The following is a 21,457-nucleotide window of genomic DNA, read 5'->3' on the forward strand; positions in this document are numbered from 1 at the left end:
CTCTGGAGGTCAAAAAAACATATTTCCTTAAATGACCAACAATTGTCCACTCTCACTGGAGTTTAAACATCTTCCACTTTCTCCTGTTAATTTAATATAGAAATATCATTTTCACCATTGTGACAGGCACAAGACCGAGGGACAGACATACAAAGTGCACGTTTCAGATTGACCTCATTACAGCCGGGCTGCACAGAACCCCTGATTTACAAATCACTTTGTATCTCAAATAACTACTCATTATGTGATCAAGATTAGCTATTCTGTGCCTTACCTTGCTCAAACTGATCTCCTCAAACATGCACATTTTCTCTTCCTCTCTCCTCCTGTCCCCTGGTAGCTCTGTGTCTGGCGGGCAGCTGTGCAATGGCACTACCAGGACGGGACAGCCATGTAAGAAGATGGCGGTGCTGGGACTGGGGTACTGCCATGTCCACGAGGGTGGGTATATCTTCTACAACTGCCTCTGAACAACACCATGGCTGCATCCCAAATGGCACCCTATTCCATGCATAGGGCACTACTTTTGACCAGGGCACACTCTAGTTCCCAAAAGCCCATTGAAGACTTCCACCATTTCAAAGTAGTTAACTGGGTGGGACTTCCTATGGGTTAAGGAAGGATCACATAATTCTATTCAGGTCACAAAGACAGATCAGCCAATGAATTATACTTGTGAGGAAATGTTCCATAACGGCAGGCGGCAGTAAATCGGCAACTTTGGCTTTATACCCGTCTTAACAAACTCTAGGTGGCAGTGTGCACCCTTTGTTTGTTTGCCAACTCAGAAGTAGTAAGAAGAAAATTTACTTCAAAATAGAGACGGCCTTAATGGCGCTTGCCTTTCTCTCAGATGCAGAATGGCACAGATGCGATGTGGAAGTCTATGGGAATAGCCTTCCATTTGGGATGCAAACCCTGCCCCGACCAGTGGTGAGGTACTACCTGAAATGTTCCTAATAAGAACACTGATGTTTTCCTTTGCAAACATGTTTGCTAGTGTGCCCTACTCGACAGCCGTCATGTGATCATCCTCCCAGGAGGACCAGTAAGTACCTGGGCTATTCTCCTACTCTTATTTTTCTTTTAACCAATTTAGTTACCATGGTTTCTCTGTTGCCGTCTCTAAAGCAATGACCAGTTGTCATGAGTATTAACCGTATGTCTGTGTGGATGAAAGCGCTTGCCTGTGACATCCCGTATAGGAGGATACTTGCCTCTGTCTGGCTGCAAATGTGAAAGTACTGTGGTAAAGCTGTGGTCTCAAGCTTTATTACAGTACTAAACAAAGTTACAATATTCTACAAGGGATTATGGAGGCAGGATTGTTTGCACCCTGTGTGTACAATAGGCATGATAGACCAGTCTCTTTGCTTATGGTTGTGTAGATTTGTAGTTTGCATTTGAGTTATGGAGAGGACTAGGGAGCAAATTCTAACATTCACTGAAGTTGAATTTTCCCTTAGTCATGTACTGATGTCAATGTAGCAGTTAAGATTTGCCCATAAAGCACTAAATCGCTCTAATAAGGTACTCTTGATTTTACTAAAGGTTTGGACTGTGATGTTGGGAATTATTTTTTTCTTCTCTGAACTATTTTGGTACTTTGAGTTTGAATGTCACCTATGCAAATGTTTCTGCCTGAAAAGCAAAGTTAGTATAATCATTTCTATGTGCCCTTGTCATCTGGGAAGAGCAGGACACTGCATACCACATTCAATTAGTAAATGTTATATCTTAAAGTAAATTACGTGAAAAGAAAGTTCAATGACACGCTTTGACTATATTAGTAGACTAGGGGATGGCTTCCCAGACACAGATTAAGCCTAGTCCTGGACTATGGAGATTCTAAATTGAGCTTGCCTTTAGTCCAAGACTAGCCTTAATCTGTGTCTGGGAAACCGGCTCTAGAATCCATTATTAATCCAACTTGAAATTATGCCACATTCACATGCCATCAGAAACTGGGAACCTTCGTGTTGAAATGAATGTAAATTTATGTAGAGCTTCATATTGGCTCATTCTGATACTTCCCAAATTGGAAACTCAGGAACATCGTTCTACGCGTTAGCAAGTTGGAAAATTCACCAATGAATACTCCCCTGGTAGGTCACTCTCAAGTATTTTTTAAGTTTATGGGGACCACTGTACAACAAAAACATTGGTCTCAGAGCACTGAAATTATGCATTGCAACAGATTTAGCTAAGAATTTAAATCTATACACCACTGATCAACCAGACAGGTGTTCCACATGCCTTACCTCACCCCACATGGTGTAGAATGAAGTTTCCCTGGTCTGGGGTGAATTTCCCCCACTAATGGTTAAGGTTTGGATTGGGGTAGGGTAAGCTGATCCTAGAGAACTTCACCCAGGAGCCACAACACTGCTTCACTGTTCTGCACCAAGGCAAGACTGAAAGTAGTTGTACAATGACACCCAGACTTAATGGTTAAAATAAACATTCTTCATTTATTCTCAGCCCGCCACCAATATACATACTGCACCCTTTAAAACAATTAGTTTTTTTTGTAAAGAAAGATATAAAAGAACCTCTCAAACCACCTAGTATTCTCCACTGGACAAATAAAACGCATGTAAAGTGTTGAAATAAAAGATCCCAGAAATGTTCCATACGCACAAAAAGCTTTTCACTCAAATCTTGTGCACAAATTTGTTTACATCCGTTAGTGGGCATTTTTCTTGGCCAAGAAAAATCCTTCCACTTTACAGATGTGGCATAACAAGAAGCTGATTAAACAGCATGCTCATTACACAGGTGTACCTTGTGCTGGAGACATATGACCAATCAAATGTGCAGTTGTCACACCACAATGCCACATATGTCTGAAGTTGAGGGAGCGTGCACATGGCATGCTGACTGCAGGAATGTCCACCAGAGCTGTTGCCAAATCATTTCAAGTTCATTTCTCTACCATACGCTGCCTCAAACGTCGTTTTAGAGAATTTGTCAGTATGTCCAACCAGCCTCACGACCGCAGACCACGTATATGGAGTCGTGCGGGCGAGTGGTTTGTTGATGTCAACGGAGTGCCTGATGGTGGCAGTGGGGTTATGGTATGGGCAGGCATAAGCTATGGACAATAAACACAATTGCATTTTATCAATGGCAATTTCAATACACAGAGATACTGTGATGAGATCCTGAGGCCCGTTTTCTTTTTTTTAAGGTATCTGTATTCCCAGTCATGTGAATGCCATAGATTAGGACCAAATGAACATATTTCAATTGACTGATTTCCTTATATGAAGTAACTCAGTCAAATCTTTGAATTTGTTGTATATTGAACAAAAATATAAACCCAACATGCATCAGATGATAAAGTAGACAAATTGAGAGTAGTGTGAACAGAATTCACCAGAGCCTTCCTATTGTGGTTTATTTTTGGACAATTCTATTCCTATGGTGTAGGCATGGTTATAGCGAGGGGGACAGGGGAGACGAGACAGTGGAGTCCTGCTGGTCACTCCAGACATAAATTGATAGGATGCGTCCCAAATGGTACCCTATTCCCTACATAGTGCCATAGGGCTCTGGTCCAAAGTAGTGTACTATATTGGGAATATGATGCAGTTTGGGACTCCTCCAAAGCGGTTTAGAACGTTCAGACAAGCCCAAACTTCACATTCTTCAAGGAATTTCAGCGACATGATCAGGACCACATTACATCTTCTCTAATTTATTGGCGTTCGCACAAATGTAAAGTGCATGCCACCACCTACATTTAACATTATAATTATTCCACAAAACTGAGAGATCAACTCAGACACTACAAGCTACACTGCCATGTTGTGCACGGTCAATTCCCCTCACTCCAGCACGAGCCCACATCAATCTGACAAGACAATGTAATGGCAGATAACGTTCTTCATGTGAGGTCTGATTAGTACATTCTTCAGTTCTAGAACCTTCAGCTCCTGAAGGTTTGACTCCCCATGACCCCCTCTTCCTGCTCCTGCCTTCCTGGGTCTGGTTGCTTGACAGCCAATCAGATCAAGTATAGGTAACTGCATACTTTAAGTGTGACTGAATAGTGGGAGTTTCAAAAGAAGTGAGTGGATCAACAGTGATGGATGTAACATCAGGGGGGGATTTTACTAAACTAACATATGGAATTGTTTTAAGACGGTCATACCATGGATCATTTAGCTATTTGATTTAGAATTGTAGGTCCCCTGTAGGTATCACCAATTTTTGGGGGGGATAAAATATTGAATTTGGCTTTTACTACTATAACATTTACATTTAAGTCATTTAGCAGACGCTCTTATCCAGAGCGACTTACAAATTGGTGCATTCACCTTATGATATCCAGTGGAACAACCACTTTACAATAGTGCATCTAAATCTTTTAGGGGGGGGGGTTAGAAGGATTACTTTATCCTATCCTAGGTATTCCATAGCAACACACTCACATTGATTACAATTTTGGACAGGTACCTAGTACCTAACATTACATTTAGAATGTAACCTACCCAACCCTGGTGGTAGGTTAGGAAAAGGGTTAGCTAAAATGCTACAGTTGTCAACAATCAACTCGTCATGCAGCCCAATCTGCCACGCAAAACGGTCTTGAGTGGCAACAAATCTGCCCAATTAGCTGATTCGCTTTCCATACACCCGCTTCTGTTGATCCTCCCACTTTCAGACACACTCCATGTATGCAGTTACCCATGACTCAATCATATTGAAGGAATATTCACTTGCGGGCATTGTCGTAATTGGCCACGAACCAATCACACGTCTGCTTCAAAGCTGTGACAGAGGGATGAGGGAAGAACAACAAGGAAAATCAGCAATTGCGAACGTTAATAAAAAGATGGCCGAATACAGATATAGTTTTTGAACTACAGTGTGCAACATGGTTCAATGTGCAAAAAACAAACAAAATAATAATAATTTAAAAAAGTTGTAAAAAAATCAGCCCAATCAATTTTGTTTTTTTTCTCTAATTGCCGGTGTTGGAGAAGGAGGTACCTTGTTTGAAGGGGGTAAAGGTGAAGTTGGGATGGTACCGCAGCAGCTTGGCGTTGCTGGCAGTCTTCTTGAACTGACCGTCCGCTTTGGTAGTGTCATACTGGAGGTCATGAGTTAGGGAATCAAACTGCCACTACTACTGGCAGGTTGTGCGTGTGTGATAGAGAGAGAATGAGTACAAGAGAGAGGGAGTGTGGTGTGTGTTAGCGCTGTAATCTGGCCATGCAGCCAGGTGAAAGGATACAGTCACTTGACCTTTGAACCCCAGCGCCTCGACGACGGCATCGGCTGCCTCCTTGATGGACACCTCATCCTCCTCACCAACTAAAATACAAAGCGAGAGAGGGAGACAAAACTGAATCCTGAAAATAATTTTTTGTTTAATGTGTGTGTTTATGCGTGTGTGTGTGTGCGCTCACCAGACAGTATGATGGGGTCCACCTCATGGTACTCTCTCAGCACCCAGAGGAAGAGACGAGCCAGGTCCAATGAGTAGATGAACTGCCTTCTGGGAGTTCCTGAGCCCCACACCACCAGCGGACTGCCCTCCTCTAACACACGGATGAGTAAAGGCTTGTTAGGAGAAATATAATTTCCCGTGGGCAGATTCTGCATGTAGACAGAGAGAATCTACCAGGGATGAATGGGACGTGTGAGATCCGAGCAGCATTAGTTCAGTTATTTTGATTTTTTTTAATCACTGGTTAATTGGATGTATTAGGACTGGGCGAAGGTGGTGCTAAAACTGCTTTGCCTCGAGTGCTTCGCGCATGTGCCCACACGGATCAGAAAATAGGTTCTTTGGCTGAGAGCTTCCTTTCGTGAGGGTGGAGATGTCGTTTATGGCAGAACTATGAATTTCTAACACTATGAATACAGAACTTAAATCACGCAGCTGACCAAATTCTGCAAATCTGGATTAACAGAGATTAGATGTAGGGAGGTACACTGTAAAGGTTTTATACATTTAATAAATATTATACACATATACATTCAGAGCTATAAACCAAATTGCAGTATACAGACCCCAAAAAGATAGCAGGCTACAGTTGGCTGGAGAATAAAGAAATAGATATCGTTATAGCTATTAGTGAGTGTTGTGTAGTTATCTTACTCTGAGCAATGTAGGCTTTGTGTATGAGACCTGGTAGTACATGTCCATCCTCAATGTTGAAGTTATCATGAGGACCAAACACATTTGTTGGTATCACTGCTGTGTAGCACCGCCCATGCTTCTGGTGATACGCCCTGCAACACACACAACCCACTAATCCATGAACATGCACACAGAGCCATATACACTACATGGCCAAAAGTATTTAGACACCTGCCCGTCCAAAATCATGGGCATTAAAATGAAGTTGGTCCCCCCCCTTTTGCTGCTATAACAGTATCCACTCTTCTAGGAAGGCTTTCCACTAGATGTTGGAACATTGCTGCAGGGACTTGCTTCCATTCAGCCACAAGAGCATTATTGAGGTCAGGCACTGATATTGGGCGATTAGGCCTGGCTTGCAGTCGGTGTTCCAATTCATCCCAAAGGTGTTAGATGGGGTTGAGGTCAGGGCTCTGTGCAGGCCAGTCAAGTTCTTACACACCGATCGACAAACCATTTCTGTATGGACCTCGCTTTGTGCACGGGGGCATTGTTATGCTAAAACAGGAAACACAGAATCTTATAGAATGTCATTGTATGCTGTAGCATTAAGATTTCCCTCACTGAAACTAAGGGGCCTAGCCCAAACCATGAAAAACAGCCCCAGACCATTATACCTCCTCCACCAAACTTTAAAGTTGGCACTATGCATTGGGGCAGGTAGCGTTCTCCTGGCATCCGCCAAAACCAGATTCATCCATCGGACTGCCAGATGGTGAAGCGGGATTCAACACTCCAGAGAAAACGTTTCCTCAACTCCAGAGTCCAATGGCAGCATGCTTTACACCACTCCAGTCAACGCTTGGCATTGTGCATGGTGACGCTACGCGCTTCAGGACTCGGCAGTCCCGTTCTGAGAGCTTATGTGACCTACCACATGGCGGCTGACAAGTTTTTGCTCCTAGACGTTTCCACTTCACAATAACAGCACTTACAGTTGACAGGGGTAGCATCTAGCAGGGCAGAAACTTGATGGAAAGGTGGCATCCTATGAAAGTGCCATGTTGAAAGGCACTGAGCTCTTCAGTACGGGGCATTCTACTGCCAAAGTGTATGGAGATAGCATGGCTGTGTGCTCAATTTTATACACTGGTCAGCAATGAGTGTGGCTGAAATAGTCTAATTCAATTTGAAGGGGTGTCCACATACTTTTGGCCATACTAAGCACTTGGTTTGAAATCCTTCAGAACTAACATTGATAAGAACATCAAAAATCGGCATAAAGTAATAAAATGAAGACGGCACTTCATCAAGCCTAATTTCACACCATAGCCTGCTGAATTTGCAATAACTCTTGGATTGATGTTTCAGCATTATCCCAACGAAGAGTTCCAGGTTCGACTAGCCACGTGCGACATGCCTGCTAGCTTTAGCAGGACAAGCAATATCCATGGTCGAAGTACGGATGAAGCCAGAGCTGGAACACGAAGGAAACTGAAGCTGGCTAGCTTTAGAAAACCGTGAGTAGATCTAGCTTCAAATCGTAGTATATCCTTCTGGTCTCCCTTGTAATAAAGGTAAAAGACATGCTCCGGAACTTTGGTGACTACTAAGTATTTTTTTTAAACCTCCCGCTTTGGGCTGGATGTGTTAATGTAGTTATTACATGCATAATCTATGAGCAGAATTACTGTCTTACCTCAATTAGCCACGACATCCCTAGTTTGAAAGCGACTTTTCTAGAAGCTGTGCTGCGCCATTTCCCCCAATTTGTTTTACTGTGGGCCAGCCCCCTTGCAATTCGAGTTCCAGCCAATTAGCTTTAGCCCCTTGCCATTTGAGTGACAGCTAGGAAGATGCACACAGCAGAGCGAGAGAAATCGCAACAACGTGGTGCACATATCTGCACATGTGACATAGTACGCACATTTCGGGGACCACTTTTGTCTCGTGAGCGCTAGTTTCATAACTGGCTAAAAAGTACACAAAAGTACCGGAGAATCTCTTTAAATAAAACAAGAACACACCTATTGTGGACATCGATCATTCTCTTAGCGTAGGCGTAACCATAGTTAGACTCATGAGGAGGGCCGTTGTGGATCTGGAAAAAAAAGAGAGACATGATGGTAGTTGACTACACACACACACACGCCGTTACCATGGTCACTACACACACACACACACACACACACACACACAGTTACCATGGTCTCGTCGATGGGGTAGGTGGTCTTGTCAGGGAAGATGCAGGTGGAGAGACAAGAGACCACCCTGACAGCATCTACCTCGTGTGCTGCCTGAAGAACGTTGTCATTGATGTAGATATTGTTCCTCTGGAGAACATGGATGGATGGATGGATGGATGGATGAATACATTGGTAAATATACATGATCAAAATCACACATGGATGGATAAGTTTGAGTCCCCATTGGTACCCTATTCACGATATACTATAGTGTACTACTTCTGACCAGGGACTATAGTTAGTGATTAGGGTGCCAATAGGGATGTGTCAACTTGCACACTCCCCATCATGGATTTTAAGACATAGGATTGGTAAAAGTTTCCACCATTGTAAAAGTAATGTGAGAAAATTGTGCAAGTGCACACTTCGGGAACAGTGTGGAGAATCGGGATGCAGCCCGTTTCATCACAACTCCTGAACCACTTACCCAGAAGTCTAGGTTGGCCCTCATGTTCTTGAAGAGCCCTCCCACCATGGCTGCCAGGTGGATGATATGGGTGGGCTGGTGCTTCTGAAACACTGCCCGTGTCTCACCCATGTCCCTGAGGGAGCACACACACACACACACAAGTTAGCTTGACTTTTCAAAGACACAGGAACTCAGAGGCTGGGCTACAAAGCCACCCAGAGCAAGGACTGAGGCAGGCGAGGGAATGTTGGGTCAGGTGTGTGTGTGTGTAGCTCTCACATGAGGTTTGCATCCTTAGACGAGAGGAAGATCCACTCCTCTCCCTCCCTGGCCCCTCCCTCCTCTTTGACCACATGTTCTATGGCCCTGCCCACCAGACCAGTTCCCCCAGTCACCAACACCCGCATAGGACCATTTTGATCCACTGTACGATCTCCCATCTGCGCACACACACACAGAGAGAGAAATCAGGGGAGGGGAGCGAGAAACAGTGAATTGCTTACAATCTGTAGATCAGTGAAGTTCGAGGTAATCTATATTTGAAGTCGGAAGTTTACATACACCTTAGCCGAATACATTTAAACTCAGTCTCACAATTTCTGACATTTAATCCTAGTAAAAATTCCCTGTCTTAGGTCAGTTAGGATCACCACTTTATTTTAAGAATGTGAAATGTCAGAATAATAGTAGAGAGAAGGATTTCTTTCATCACATTCCCAGTGGGTCAGACATTTACATACACTCAATTAGTATTTGGTAGCATTGCCTTTAAATTGTTTAACTTGGGTCAAACGTTTTGGGTAGCCTTCCACAATAAGTTGGGTGAATTTTGACCCATTCCTCCTGACAGAGCTGGTGTTACTGAGTCAGGTTTGTAGGCCTCCTCGCTCGCACACACTTTTTCAGTTCTGCCCACACATTTTCTATAGGATTGAGGTCAGGGCTTTGATGGCCACTCCAATACCTTGACTTTGTTGTCCTTAAGCCATTTTGCCACAACTTTGGAAGTATGCTTGGGGTCATTGTGCATTTGGAAGACCCATTTGCTACCAAGCTTTAACTTCCTGACTGATGTCTTGAGATGTTGCTTCAATATATCCACATCATTTTCCACCCTCATGATGCCATCTATTTTGTGAAGTGCACCAGTCCCTCCTGCAGCAAAGCACCCCCACAACATGATGCTGCCACCCCCGTGCTTCACGGTTGGGATGGTGTTCTTTGGCTTGCGAGCATCCCCCCCTTTCCCTCCAAACATAACGGTGGTCATTATTGCCAAACAGTGCCATTTTTGTTTCACCAGACCAGAGGACATTTCTCCAAAGAGTACAATCTTTGTCTCCATGTGCAGTTGCAAACCGCAGTCTGGCTTTTTTATGGTGTTTCTGGAGCAGTGGCTTCTTCCTTGCTGAGCAGCCTTTCAGGTTATGGTGATATAGGACTAATTTTACTGTGGATAGAGATACTTTTGTACTCGTTTCCTCCAGCATCTTCACAAGGTCCATTGCTGTTGTTCTGGGATTGATTTGCACCAAAGTACATTCATCTCTAGGAGACCGAACGCGTCTCCTTCCTAAGCGGTATGACGGCTGCTTGGTCCCATGGTGTTTATACTTGCGTACTATTGTTTGTACAGATGAACGTGTGTGGAGGTCTACAATTTTTTTTCTGAGGTCTTGGCTGATTTCTTTTGATTTTCCATTATGTCAAGTCTTTACTTGAGTTTGAAGATACGCCTTGAAATACATCCACAGGTACACCTCCAGTTGACTCAAATGATGTCAATTAGCCTATCAGAAGCTTCTAAAGCAATTACATCATTTTCTGGAATTTTCCAAGCTGTTTGAAGGCAGTCAACTTAGTGTACAGTCGTGGCCAAAAGTTTTGAGAATGACACAAATATTAATTTTCAAAGTCTGCTGCCTCAGGTTATATGATGGCAATTTGCATATACTCCAGAATGTTATGAAGATTGATCAGATGAATTGCAAAGCCCAAGAAAGTCCAGCAAGCGCCAGGACCGTCTCCTAAAGTTGCGGGATCGGGGCACCACCAGTACAGAGCTTGCTCAGGAATGGCAGCAGGCAGGTGTGAGTGCATCTGCACGCACAGTGAGGCGAAGACTTTTGGAGGATGGCCTGGTGTCAAGAAGGGCAGCAAAGAAGCCACTTCTCTCCAGGAAAAACATCAGGGACAGACTGATATTCTGCAAAAGGTACAGGGATTGGACTGCTGAGGAATGGGTTAAAGTCATTTTCTCTGATGAATCCCCTTTCTGATTGTTTGGGGCATCCGGAAAAAAGCTTGTCCAGAGAAGACAAGGTGAGCGCTACCATCAGTCCTGTGTCATGCCAACAGTAAAGCATCCTGAGACCATTCAAATTTGCCTAAGAACACAGCCGTGAATAAAGAATGGTACCAACACATCCTCCGAGAGTAACGTCTCCCAACCATCCAGGAACAGTTGTGGCGAACAATGCCTTTTCCAGAATGATGGAGCACCTTGCCATAAGGCAAAAGTGATAACTAAGTGGCTCAGGAAACAAAACATTGGTATTTTGGGTCCATGGCCAGGAAACCTGTGGTCAATCCTCAAGAGGTGGGTGGACGAACAAAAACCCACAAATTCTGACAAACTCCAAGCATTGATTATGCAAGAATGGGCTGCCATCAGTCAGGATGTGGCCCAGAAGTTAATTGACAGCATGCCAAGGCGGATTGCAGAGGTCTTGAAAAAGAAGGGTCAACACTGCAAATATTGACTCTGCATCAACTTCATGTAATTGTCAATAAAAGCCTTTGACACTTATGAAATGCTTGTAATAATACTTCAGTATTCCATAGTAACATCTGACAAATATATCTAAAGACACTGAAGCAGCAAACTTTGTGGAAATTAATATTTGTGTCATTCTCAAAACTTTTGGCCACGACTGTATGTAAACTTCTGACCCACTGGAATTGTGCTACAGTGAATTATAAGTGAAATAATCTGTCTGTAAACAATTGTTGGAAAAATTACTTGTGTCATGCACAAAGTAGAGGTCCTAACCAACTTGCCAAAACTATAGTTTGTTAACAAGAAATTTGTGGACTGGTTGAAAAACGAGTTTTAATGACTCCAACCTAAGTGTATGTAAACTACCGACTTCAACTGTACTTTGGAAGAAGGCTACAAAGTTATTTCATACAAATGGCAGGGAAATTACTTATCCCAAATTGATTGATGAATTTAGTGAAATAGGAATCAAGAATCAATTATACAAGAGTCACTAACAGACTAATCTCCAACAGCCGGCTCTTTCTTTCTCTGAAGCCTGGGGACGAGGTATACACACAGTATAGAAAAAAAAACATGAACTCAAGGTGCAATATGATCTACAGTTTGTCAAAGGGTGGGTGTGTGATACATACGCCTGCCTACACTTACAGGTTCCGGGACACGTAGTGAGACACGATGATGCATTGTCCCAGCATTTTAAAATGACATATTCAATTCCTTTAGTCACCAAGAAAGAATCCAAGAGGGAGTGGACTAAACAAACAGTCTGTTTGTGCTATCACAACTCCCTGTCACTCATTGTCATGTTTGGATGGCCAACGACAGCAATAGAGTACACAATAGTATTTATATAGATCTGGGTAGATTTTTACTAGGTTGAATATAGGCTATTAACCTAGGCTTTTTACTGGAAGAGGTAGAGGATGTAACTTCAAGGATGTAATTTCAAAAGCAAACAAACCACAAAAGTAAAATTGTATCTGATAAGATTTAGCCTAAGTGGAAAGTACACCATGTCCTTTATCTTGTCTCTAGATCCAAGGTCCTATTCTAGTTTCAAGAATTAGCCAATAGTCTACAATGCAATGAAGGAAAGAGGAAGCAGACAACACTGACAATGGGTTTTCTGTTTCTCAATGTTGTTGGATTGGACTTTCCCAAACGAAATAACTAATTGGGCTTTAAGACTGTGCCTCAAAATTGTATACATGTATTTGGGTCAATGACATGTAGATTTCAAATTAAATATTTTCCAAAATCAACAACTAGACAATATACATTTTATGTTATGTATACTGTAAACACAGCATTCAACAATTTCTAAATACTTCGAGTTACAGTTCATAAGAAAATCATTCAATTGAAATAAATAATTGAGGCCCTAATCTATGGATTTCACGACTGGGAATACAGATATGCATCTGTTGGTCATATATACAGTACCTTAATAAAATCAAAGTAGGGGTGTGGATGAGGAAGCCAGTCTATCTTGTGTGACCACCATTTGCCACATCATGCTGTTGATTATGGCCTGTGGGATGTTGTCCCACTCGTCTTCAATGGCTGTGAGAAGTTGCTGAATATTGGCGGGAACTGTAACAAGCTGTTGTACGCGTCGATCCAGAGCATCCCAACATGCTCAACGGGTGACATTTCTGGTGAGTCTGCAGGCCATGGAAGAACTGGGACTTTTTCAGCATCCAGGAATTGTGTACAGATTCTTGCGACATGGGGCCGTGCATTATTAGGCTGAAACACGAGGTGATGGCGGCGGATGAATGGCACGACAATGGGCCTCAGGATCTCGTCACGGTATCTCTGTGCATTCAAATTGTAATCGATAAAATGCAATTGTGTTTTATGTCCGTAGCTTATGCCTGTCCATACCATAACCCCACCATGGTGAACTCTGTTCACAACGTTGACATCAGCAAACCGCTCGCCCACACAACTCCATACTACGGCTGGGCGGTATACCATATTTTAGGATATACCGGTATAGATGCATGGACCGGTTTGAGTTTTTACTTTACCTTCTAACTGTACTTGAATGTTTGGTTTTTTAAATGCGATACACCGTGTGTAATGGCACTTTTTAAAATAGTTTACTCCACTACTGGAGTTCCCTCTCCATGCAGATTTCCACACAGACCTAGCCCCGCCCTCTGTCACTCAAGGAGCGCATTTGTTGTTGCTTGACCACGAGACACTTGCTTTCAGTCTGCATGGTCAATGCAGCACAAGCAACAACGTTGATGACGATGCAGTTTTCAGTTCGCTGCTTAATAGAAATCCACTACCGTCAATTAGACAACGATGAATTCTACCAATCTCTTACACTCAACCCTACAGAGGACCTAAAAACAGAATTGAAAGGGTTCCTCACAGAAAGGAGAATGGCTACATTTCAGACAATGAGTTCAGATTTATTTTCAATGGCAGGCCGCATATGGCTTCATTTTATCTTCTTCCAAAAGTCCACAAAAATCTTGAAAAACCCCCAGTCAGACCATTCATTAGTGGTATTAAAGGTCTGACAGAACCAATCTCCACGTACATTGATTACTTTACTATTACGCCTTTTCTGCCGTCACTCCCAGCCCATCTTCAAGATACCATAGATGTATTGAACAGAATTAAGGAATTTAACAATATAGGTACAGCTTCCTTTTTAGTCACCATGGATGTGGAGTCTCTATACACCACCATTGAACATGAACAAGGATTGGCAGCTATGTACCATTTCTTGAGTAACCGGCCTGAGATGGATGCCTCACACAGAATTCATTGTCTCACTGACTGAATGGACTCTCAATAATAACATCTTTGTCTTTCAGGACCATATTTTTAAACAAGTCAAAGGACGTGCCATGGGAGCTTGCTACAGCCTTTTCTACACTGGTTTGTACGTAGGTAAATTGGAAAATGACTTCATTATGTATCCTTCTTAAAAAAAAATTTAAAAAAATGATTTGACCGGATTATAAGGTGGGGACGCTATATTGATGATGTTTACCTGTTCTGGTATGGCTCACAAGAACTTATTTGCTTCCACCAATACCTTAACAGCATTAATCCAATCAAACTAACTATGGAGTACAGCAAGGATAATCATTTTTTGGACCTTGACATCAGTAAAAATGACCAAGATTGTTTGTACACATCAATCTTTAGGAAGCCTACAGATGGGAATACCATTCTGAGGGCAGATAGCCTTTTGGGGTGGAAGCTAAAATAAAATATTCCATATGGCCAATTCCACAGTGTCGGCAGAATTTGCGATCAGGAAACAGACTACAGTGTCAAATCTGTTGAATTGCTTCTTGAAATCGGGGCTACAGAGCTCAGTTCCTGAAAGATGCAGGTATAAGGGCTGGACGACTTGTTGCGAAGGGGAGTGCCTCATGATGCACCAGAGAGTGTAATTTGTTACAAAATACAGCACTGAAGCAGAGAACATTAAAATAATAATTTAAAAGAATTGGGGAATCATCCAAAGTGATACGCTACTACGTAAAGTGTTCCCAGAGCCACCAGTCATAAGGTTTAAGAGAAGTCCTACCCTAAATTACAAATTAGTCTACAGCTATCTTACTGCTGACTCAAAAACTTGGCTAGACCACAAACCCAGGGGCTCTTTTAAATGACTCGCTCAATACGGAAGTGGTCAGATGACGCGGATGCTACACTACAGGACTGTTTTGCTAGCACAGACTGGAATATGTTCCAGGATTCAGCCAATGGCATTGAGGAATACACCACCTCAGTCATCGGCTTCATCAATAAGTGCATCGATGATGTCATCGCCACAGTGAGTGTACGTACATATCCCAACCAGAAGCCATGGATTACAGGCAACATCCGCATCGAGCTAAAGGCTAGAGCTGTAGCTTTCAAGGAGCGGGAGACTAATCCGGACGTTTATAAGAAATCCCGCTATGGCCTCATACGAACCATCAAACTATCATGGTCCAAACGTACCATAACAGTCGTGAAGAGGGCACGACAAAACCTTTTCCCACTCAGGAGACTGAAAAGATTTGGCATGGTCCCCAGATCCTCAAAAGGTTCTACAGCTGCACCATCAAGAGCATGCTGACCGGTTGCATCACCGCCTGGTATGGCAATGGACAGTAAGGCACTACAGAGGGTAGTGCGAGCCAAGCTTCCTGCCATCCAGGACCTATATAATAGGCGGTGTCAGAGGAAAGCCCATAAAATTTGTCAGAGACTCCAGTCACCCAAGTTAGACTGTTTTCTCTGCTACCGCACGGCAAGCGGTACCGGAGCGCCAAGTCTAGGACCAAAAAGCTCCTCAACAGCTTCTACCCCAAAGTCATTAGACTGCTGAACAATTCATAAAAATCGCCAACGGACAATTTACATTGACACCCCCCCCCCCCCCCCCCGTACACTGCTGCTACTCGCTGTTTGTTACCTATGCATAGTCACTTCACCCCCAACTACATGTACAGATTACCTCAACTAGCCTGTACCTCTGCACACTGACTCGGTACCGGTGCCCCTTGTATATAGCCTCGTTATTGTTACTTTTTATTTTAGCCTACTTGGTAAATATTTTCTTCTTGAACTGCACTGTTGGTTAAGGGCTTGTAAGTAAGCATTTCACGGTAAAGTCTACACTTGTATTCGGCTCATGTGGCAAATAAAGTTGGATTTGAAATGCAATCAGTGCAACCATTTATTGCACAGAAAAAGTATTTTGTTGACACAGCTTCTAAAATGGAGTATCAAGTCAAGCATTTAATTAACTGCAAAACCACGCATGTCATCTACAGATTGGAATGTCCACAGTGCAAGGTGTTCTACATTGTACGGACAAAGAGACACCTTCAAGACCGCTTTGGAACAGCTTTTTCCAATCAAAACTGATTTGAAGAGAGAGAGAGTGGTTACATAATACAAAATGTAATGAGTACTTTTGGGTGTCAGGGTAGAGTAAAAAGTACATTATTTTCTTTAGAAATGTAGTGAAGTAAAAGTAAAAGTTGTTAAAAATATAAATAGTAAAGTACAGATACCCCAAAAAGCTACTTAAGTAGTACTTTCAAGTATTTTTACACCACTATTTTCTAACTACAGAATTTAAATAACAATTATATTTACATGATTCCAACTGTTCATCCAAGTGTTTTGCTCTAGATCGTAAGTCAAATCGCAACATATGGTTATTGTTGGCCCATATCGTGCAGCCCTACGCTGCAGTGTGGAAATTATCTCAAATGAGTGCAGGAAATGCAGAAATTTATAAAAATGCTGAAAATTGTTTTATACTGTTCAATTCAACCAAAAAACATTCAGAATGGATTATGACCCATTGAAATCACTTAGAGTGTGTTGCCACCGGAGGGTCACGCACACTACTCAAAATATATTTAGAACTTATTATTAAAAAACATAACACCATAAAAAATTTGAAGAATAACATAATATTATATTTTGGCCATATCATCCAGCCCTACTCCATACACACTGTCTGCAGTTGTGAGGCCTATTGGACATACTGCCAAATTCTCTGAAACAATGTTGGAGGCAGCTTATGGTAAAGAAATGAACCTTTAATTTTCTGGCAACAGCTCTGGTGGACTTTCCTGGTCAGAATTCCAATTGCACACTAACTCAAAACTTGAGACATCTGTGGCATTGTGTTGAGTGACAAAACTGCACATTTTAGAGTGGCCTTTTATTGTCCCCAGCACAAGGGGCACCTGTATAATGATCATGCTGTTTAATCAGCTTCTTGATATACCACACCAGTCAGGTGGATGGATTATCGTGGCAAAGGAGAAATGCTCACTAACAGGGATGTAAACACATTTGTGCAAAACATTTGAGAGAAATTAGCTTTTTGTGCATATGGAACATTTCTGGAATCTTTTATTTCAGCTCATGAAACATGGGATGGACACTTTCCATGTTGCGTTGATATTTTTGTTCAGTATAGCTAAGTGTCTAAAATACCCTATGGGGGGGAAAAAAATGAATGGTGGTAAAACTATTTCGATTGATACTATATCCCTGTTTGACAGCTGGGTTTTATGGGGATTATGACACCTCAACTGTGGGGCTCTATTATCCCTTTAAACAGAACGTGTAAGGTCCTTGGACTAATAAGGAGTAACCCCTAGGCTCCTTTAGTCCAGTATTGGGCTAGGACGTCCCAAGGATTCTGTATAGCATGGACCATAGAGGAACATAATGTTATAGTTAGCTAGCCTTTGCAATTTAAGAGAAAATGTTATCTTGCTATAACGTTTTCTCAGCGGGTTGAACTGAACCAATGTTATTGTCTTGTGTGTCAGCAAGAGAATGCTTAGCTAGCTAACATAGTTAGTTAGACACGAACGGCTTTCGAAGGAAAAGCAAACAAATGTTCATTTTACATAGCAACCTTTGTAATCGAAACTACAATTATTACTGGTAGCTAGCTACAGTTACATAAAACGTGTTTTACTTACCAGTTACTCCAGAGCTTGATTCTTCTTCTAGCTATGAAGTTAGATGCTTCTATTAAATGTAATTGTGATTCTGAACAGTCAACCCTCTACCAGTCTCAAGGAAGAACGTCCTTCTTCTTCTTCTTCTTCTTCCTTCTTCTTCGATGAGGTTTAAGGGATGTTGGCATCTGTTAGATGTTGTATTACCGCCCCCTACTAGACTGGAGTACAACTCTCTTATACTCTGCTTGAATAAATAAATACATAAACAAATTTGCGCGATCGGTTTTCTATCGCTCATTTGCACGTCACGTCAATAACATCACGTTACCGTGTGGGAGGAGAGCGGGGTGGGGGTAGGTTGACCTCAGGTCTCGTCACTGGAAGCCCGAGGTAGGGGAAGCGGGGGAATCGTTCAAATAGCGCACCTCTAACTTTGTACAGTACTAACGCAACTAGTAAAATCAGTAACACTACGAAATGCTACCAAATAAACAACAATTCATTCATAATACTGCGAATATATAGTTTCACAGACATATTGTTGCATTTTTTTTCTGGTTTGTGCGAAATCGTTAAGAATAATATAAAACCAGTCTGCACACCACCAAGGTGAATTGGTTTAGTCTTGACTCTTGGTTGACAGTGTTTGGGTATGAGTAATGTATTGATGCTCGAGTGCCAAATCAACACAAAGGGCCAGGAAAAGGTCTAAGTCATCAGTTTCCCAGTTTAGGAAAAAGAGGAAAGAAGAAGAGAAATTAGAAAAAGATAAAGGTACACAGCTATGTTATCTCTTTATGAGTATAATATTACGCATTTAATGAAATAGGCTAGTATAACACGTATGTTTGTTAGCCTATGTTGCTATGTTGCTTACATCGGGTGACAATATACCGTTTTCTGTCCAACTAGCTTACATAACATTGGATATAATTTAACACATTTTCATCATGATAATGTGTGTAGCCTGCAGGTCCTGAGCTCAGTAAAGAGAATTTCCAATGCTGTAGGCTAACTTAAAAGACGTCTATATTATGCTGGTATTTTGTATATTTTGTGATATATTGAGTCTTTTGGGGTGTCTTATGCCTAGAATTAGCCAAGGAGGTTGTATGGTTCATTTGGTTCCTATTCTGAAAGTTTGATCAATTGTGCATAATGACATGTATATTTAATTGTGCAACAAATGCATTTAGAGTTGCAGACACATATACTGTATTTCAATGCAAATTCAGGGGCACTTCTGAAATATTTTGGAGCACCCTCTGGCACTGGCCAGGATGAGGAGCCATCTACCTCCTCAGCCACACAGGCCTCTTCAGAAATGATCTCGGAGCCTCAGGAAGAGGAGCCATCCACCTCCTCAACCACACAGGTGTCTTCACAAATGTTGTCTGAGGATGAGGATGAAGACCCATTTGTTTCCACTTCTGCCCAGCAGGATTCTTCAGGTGTGTGTGTGTGTGTGTGTGTGTGTGTGTGTGTGTGTGTGTGTGTGTGTGTGTGTGTGTGTGTGTGTGTGTGTGTGTGTGTGTGTGTGTGTGTGTGTGTGTGTGTGTGTGTGTGTGTGTGTGGGTACACGCACACGTGTTTATGTGTGCATCCCTGCATAACATAAACAAAATAGATAATTCCCCTTTTGCAAAGTTTTACATTTCCATATTGTAGTTGGTTGGTGTATTCTGAAAGAAACAACAGCCTCTTCTGCTACTGCTGCAAACTCTTTTCTAAGAAGAAAATTAATTTAGCAAACTCAGGACTGACAGACTGGAAACACGCACGTTCTTTGCTGACTTCACACGGCAGCAGTCCAGAACACCAAAACTGCATGAAAACATGGAAAGAACTGGCAATGAGGATCAAAAAATGGGAAAAAATTGATAAGCATGAGATGACACTAACGGAGGCTGAGAGGATAAGATGAAGAGAAGTGTTGGCATGTCTGACTGCTATTGTGCAGTCTCTGGCAATTAGAAATCTGGCACTAAGGGGACACACACAAACACTGTACTCTCCATCAAATGGAAATTTCCTCAGAGGTTGAACTGATGGCATAATTTGATCCAGTCATGAAAGAGCACCTTAAACCTCTTACATCTAGACGTTCCGCTAGCGGAACGCCTCACCAATATCCAATGGTACAGAGTGGCGCGAATTACAAATATCTCAAAAATGCAAAAACTTCCATTTTTCAAACATATGACTATTTTACACCATTTTAAAGACAAGACTCTCCTTTATCTAACCACATTGTCCGATTTCAAAAAGGCTTTACAACGAAAGCAAAACATTAGATTATGTCAGGAGAGTACCCAGCCAGAAATAATCACACACCCATTTTTCAAGCTAGCATATATGTCACAAAAACCAAAACCACAGCTAAATGCAGCACTAACCTTTGATGATCGTCATCAGATGATACTCCTAGGACATTATGTTATACAATACATGCATGTTTCGTGACAAAAAAATTCAAAATATTCCATTACCGTACTTCGAAGCATGTCAAACGCTGTTTAAAATCAATTTTTATGCGATTTTTCTCGTAAAATAGCGATAATATTCCAACCGGGAGACATTGGATCCGTTCAAACACTGAAAATAGAAAATGGAGTCGTCACATGCACGCGCGCACCAGTGTCATTGTTCTCAGAATGACCACTTTCCAAAACCCCTACTGTTTTTTGCCCAGGGACTGCAGAGTTATCATTCCACATTCTGCCGCCTTCTAAGAGCCTATGGGAGCCTTAGAAAATGTCACGTTACAGCAGAGATCCTGTATTTTCGATAAAGAGGCATATTCTAGTTTCTGGGCAGGAGTAATAACCAGATTAAATCGGGTACATTTTTTATCCGGCCGTGAAAATACTGCCCCCTATCCTAAACAGGTTAACCGTGTTCAAAAAGGGACCTCGAGTCACACCACCAGCTACCTTGGCCACCAAATACAGAATGAACTCATTGATTTGTTGAGCAGCAAGGTCATTTCAATAATGGTGAGTGACATCAAACTGGCAAAATTCTACTCTATCATTCTAGATTGCACCTCAGATGTCAGCCACACGGAACATTTGTCAGTTGTGATTAGAATTGTGTCACTGAAGGAGGAGCCCCACATAAAGGAATAATTTATGGGGTTTTTGGAGGCAGAGGAGACCACGGGCCAACATTTGGCATCCCTGATTCTCAAAAGATTAGAGGAGCTAAAAATTCATTTTGAGGACTGCAGAGGACAGTCTTAGGATAATGAGGCAAAAAGAAAGGTGTCCAAGCCAGACTCCTGGAAATGAATCCAAGAGCTCTATTTGTGCCATGTGGGGCTCACACATTGAACCTGGTTGTGGCTGATGCTGCTAAAAATTCTGTCGATGCCACAGATTACTTTGGCATCTAACACAAACTGTACACCTTGTTCTCAGCCTCCAGACAGCAATGGGCCATCCTGAAAAAACATGTGGACATCAC

The 21,457-nt window shown here is 42.2% G+C and overlaps 1 protein-coding gene across 1 annotated transcript; it reads right to left on the reverse strand.

Annotated features, from left to right (window-relative positions):
- Positions 1-2,451: 2,451 nt before the first annotated feature.
- On the reverse strand, positions 2,452-18,295 carry LOC100136418 (GDP-L-fucose synthase). The gene is made up of 10 exons (XM_014169198.3): positions 18,011-18,295; positions 9,029-9,189; positions 8,768-8,882; positions 8,299-8,427; positions 8,122-8,195; positions 6,113-6,246; positions 5,418-5,549; positions 5,243-5,322; positions 4,999-5,098; positions 2,452-4,776 (listed from the first exon to the last, which is right to left on the reverse strand). The coding sequence occupies exons 2-10, from the start codon at positions 9,187-9,189 to the stop codon at positions 4,721-4,723; spliced, it is 981 nt and encodes a 326-aa protein (XP_014024673.1). The 5' UTR covers positions 18,011-18,295; the 3' UTR covers positions 2,452-4,720.
- Between the last annotated feature and the right edge of the window lie 3,162 nt (positions 18,296-21,457).

This window comes from Salmo salar, chromosome 23, assembly GCF_965601325.2.
Source record: "Salmo salar chromosome 23, fSalSal1, whole genome shotgun sequence".
Lineage (NCBI taxonomy): Eukaryota > Metazoa > Chordata > Actinopteri > Salmoniformes > Salmonidae > Salmo > Salmo salar.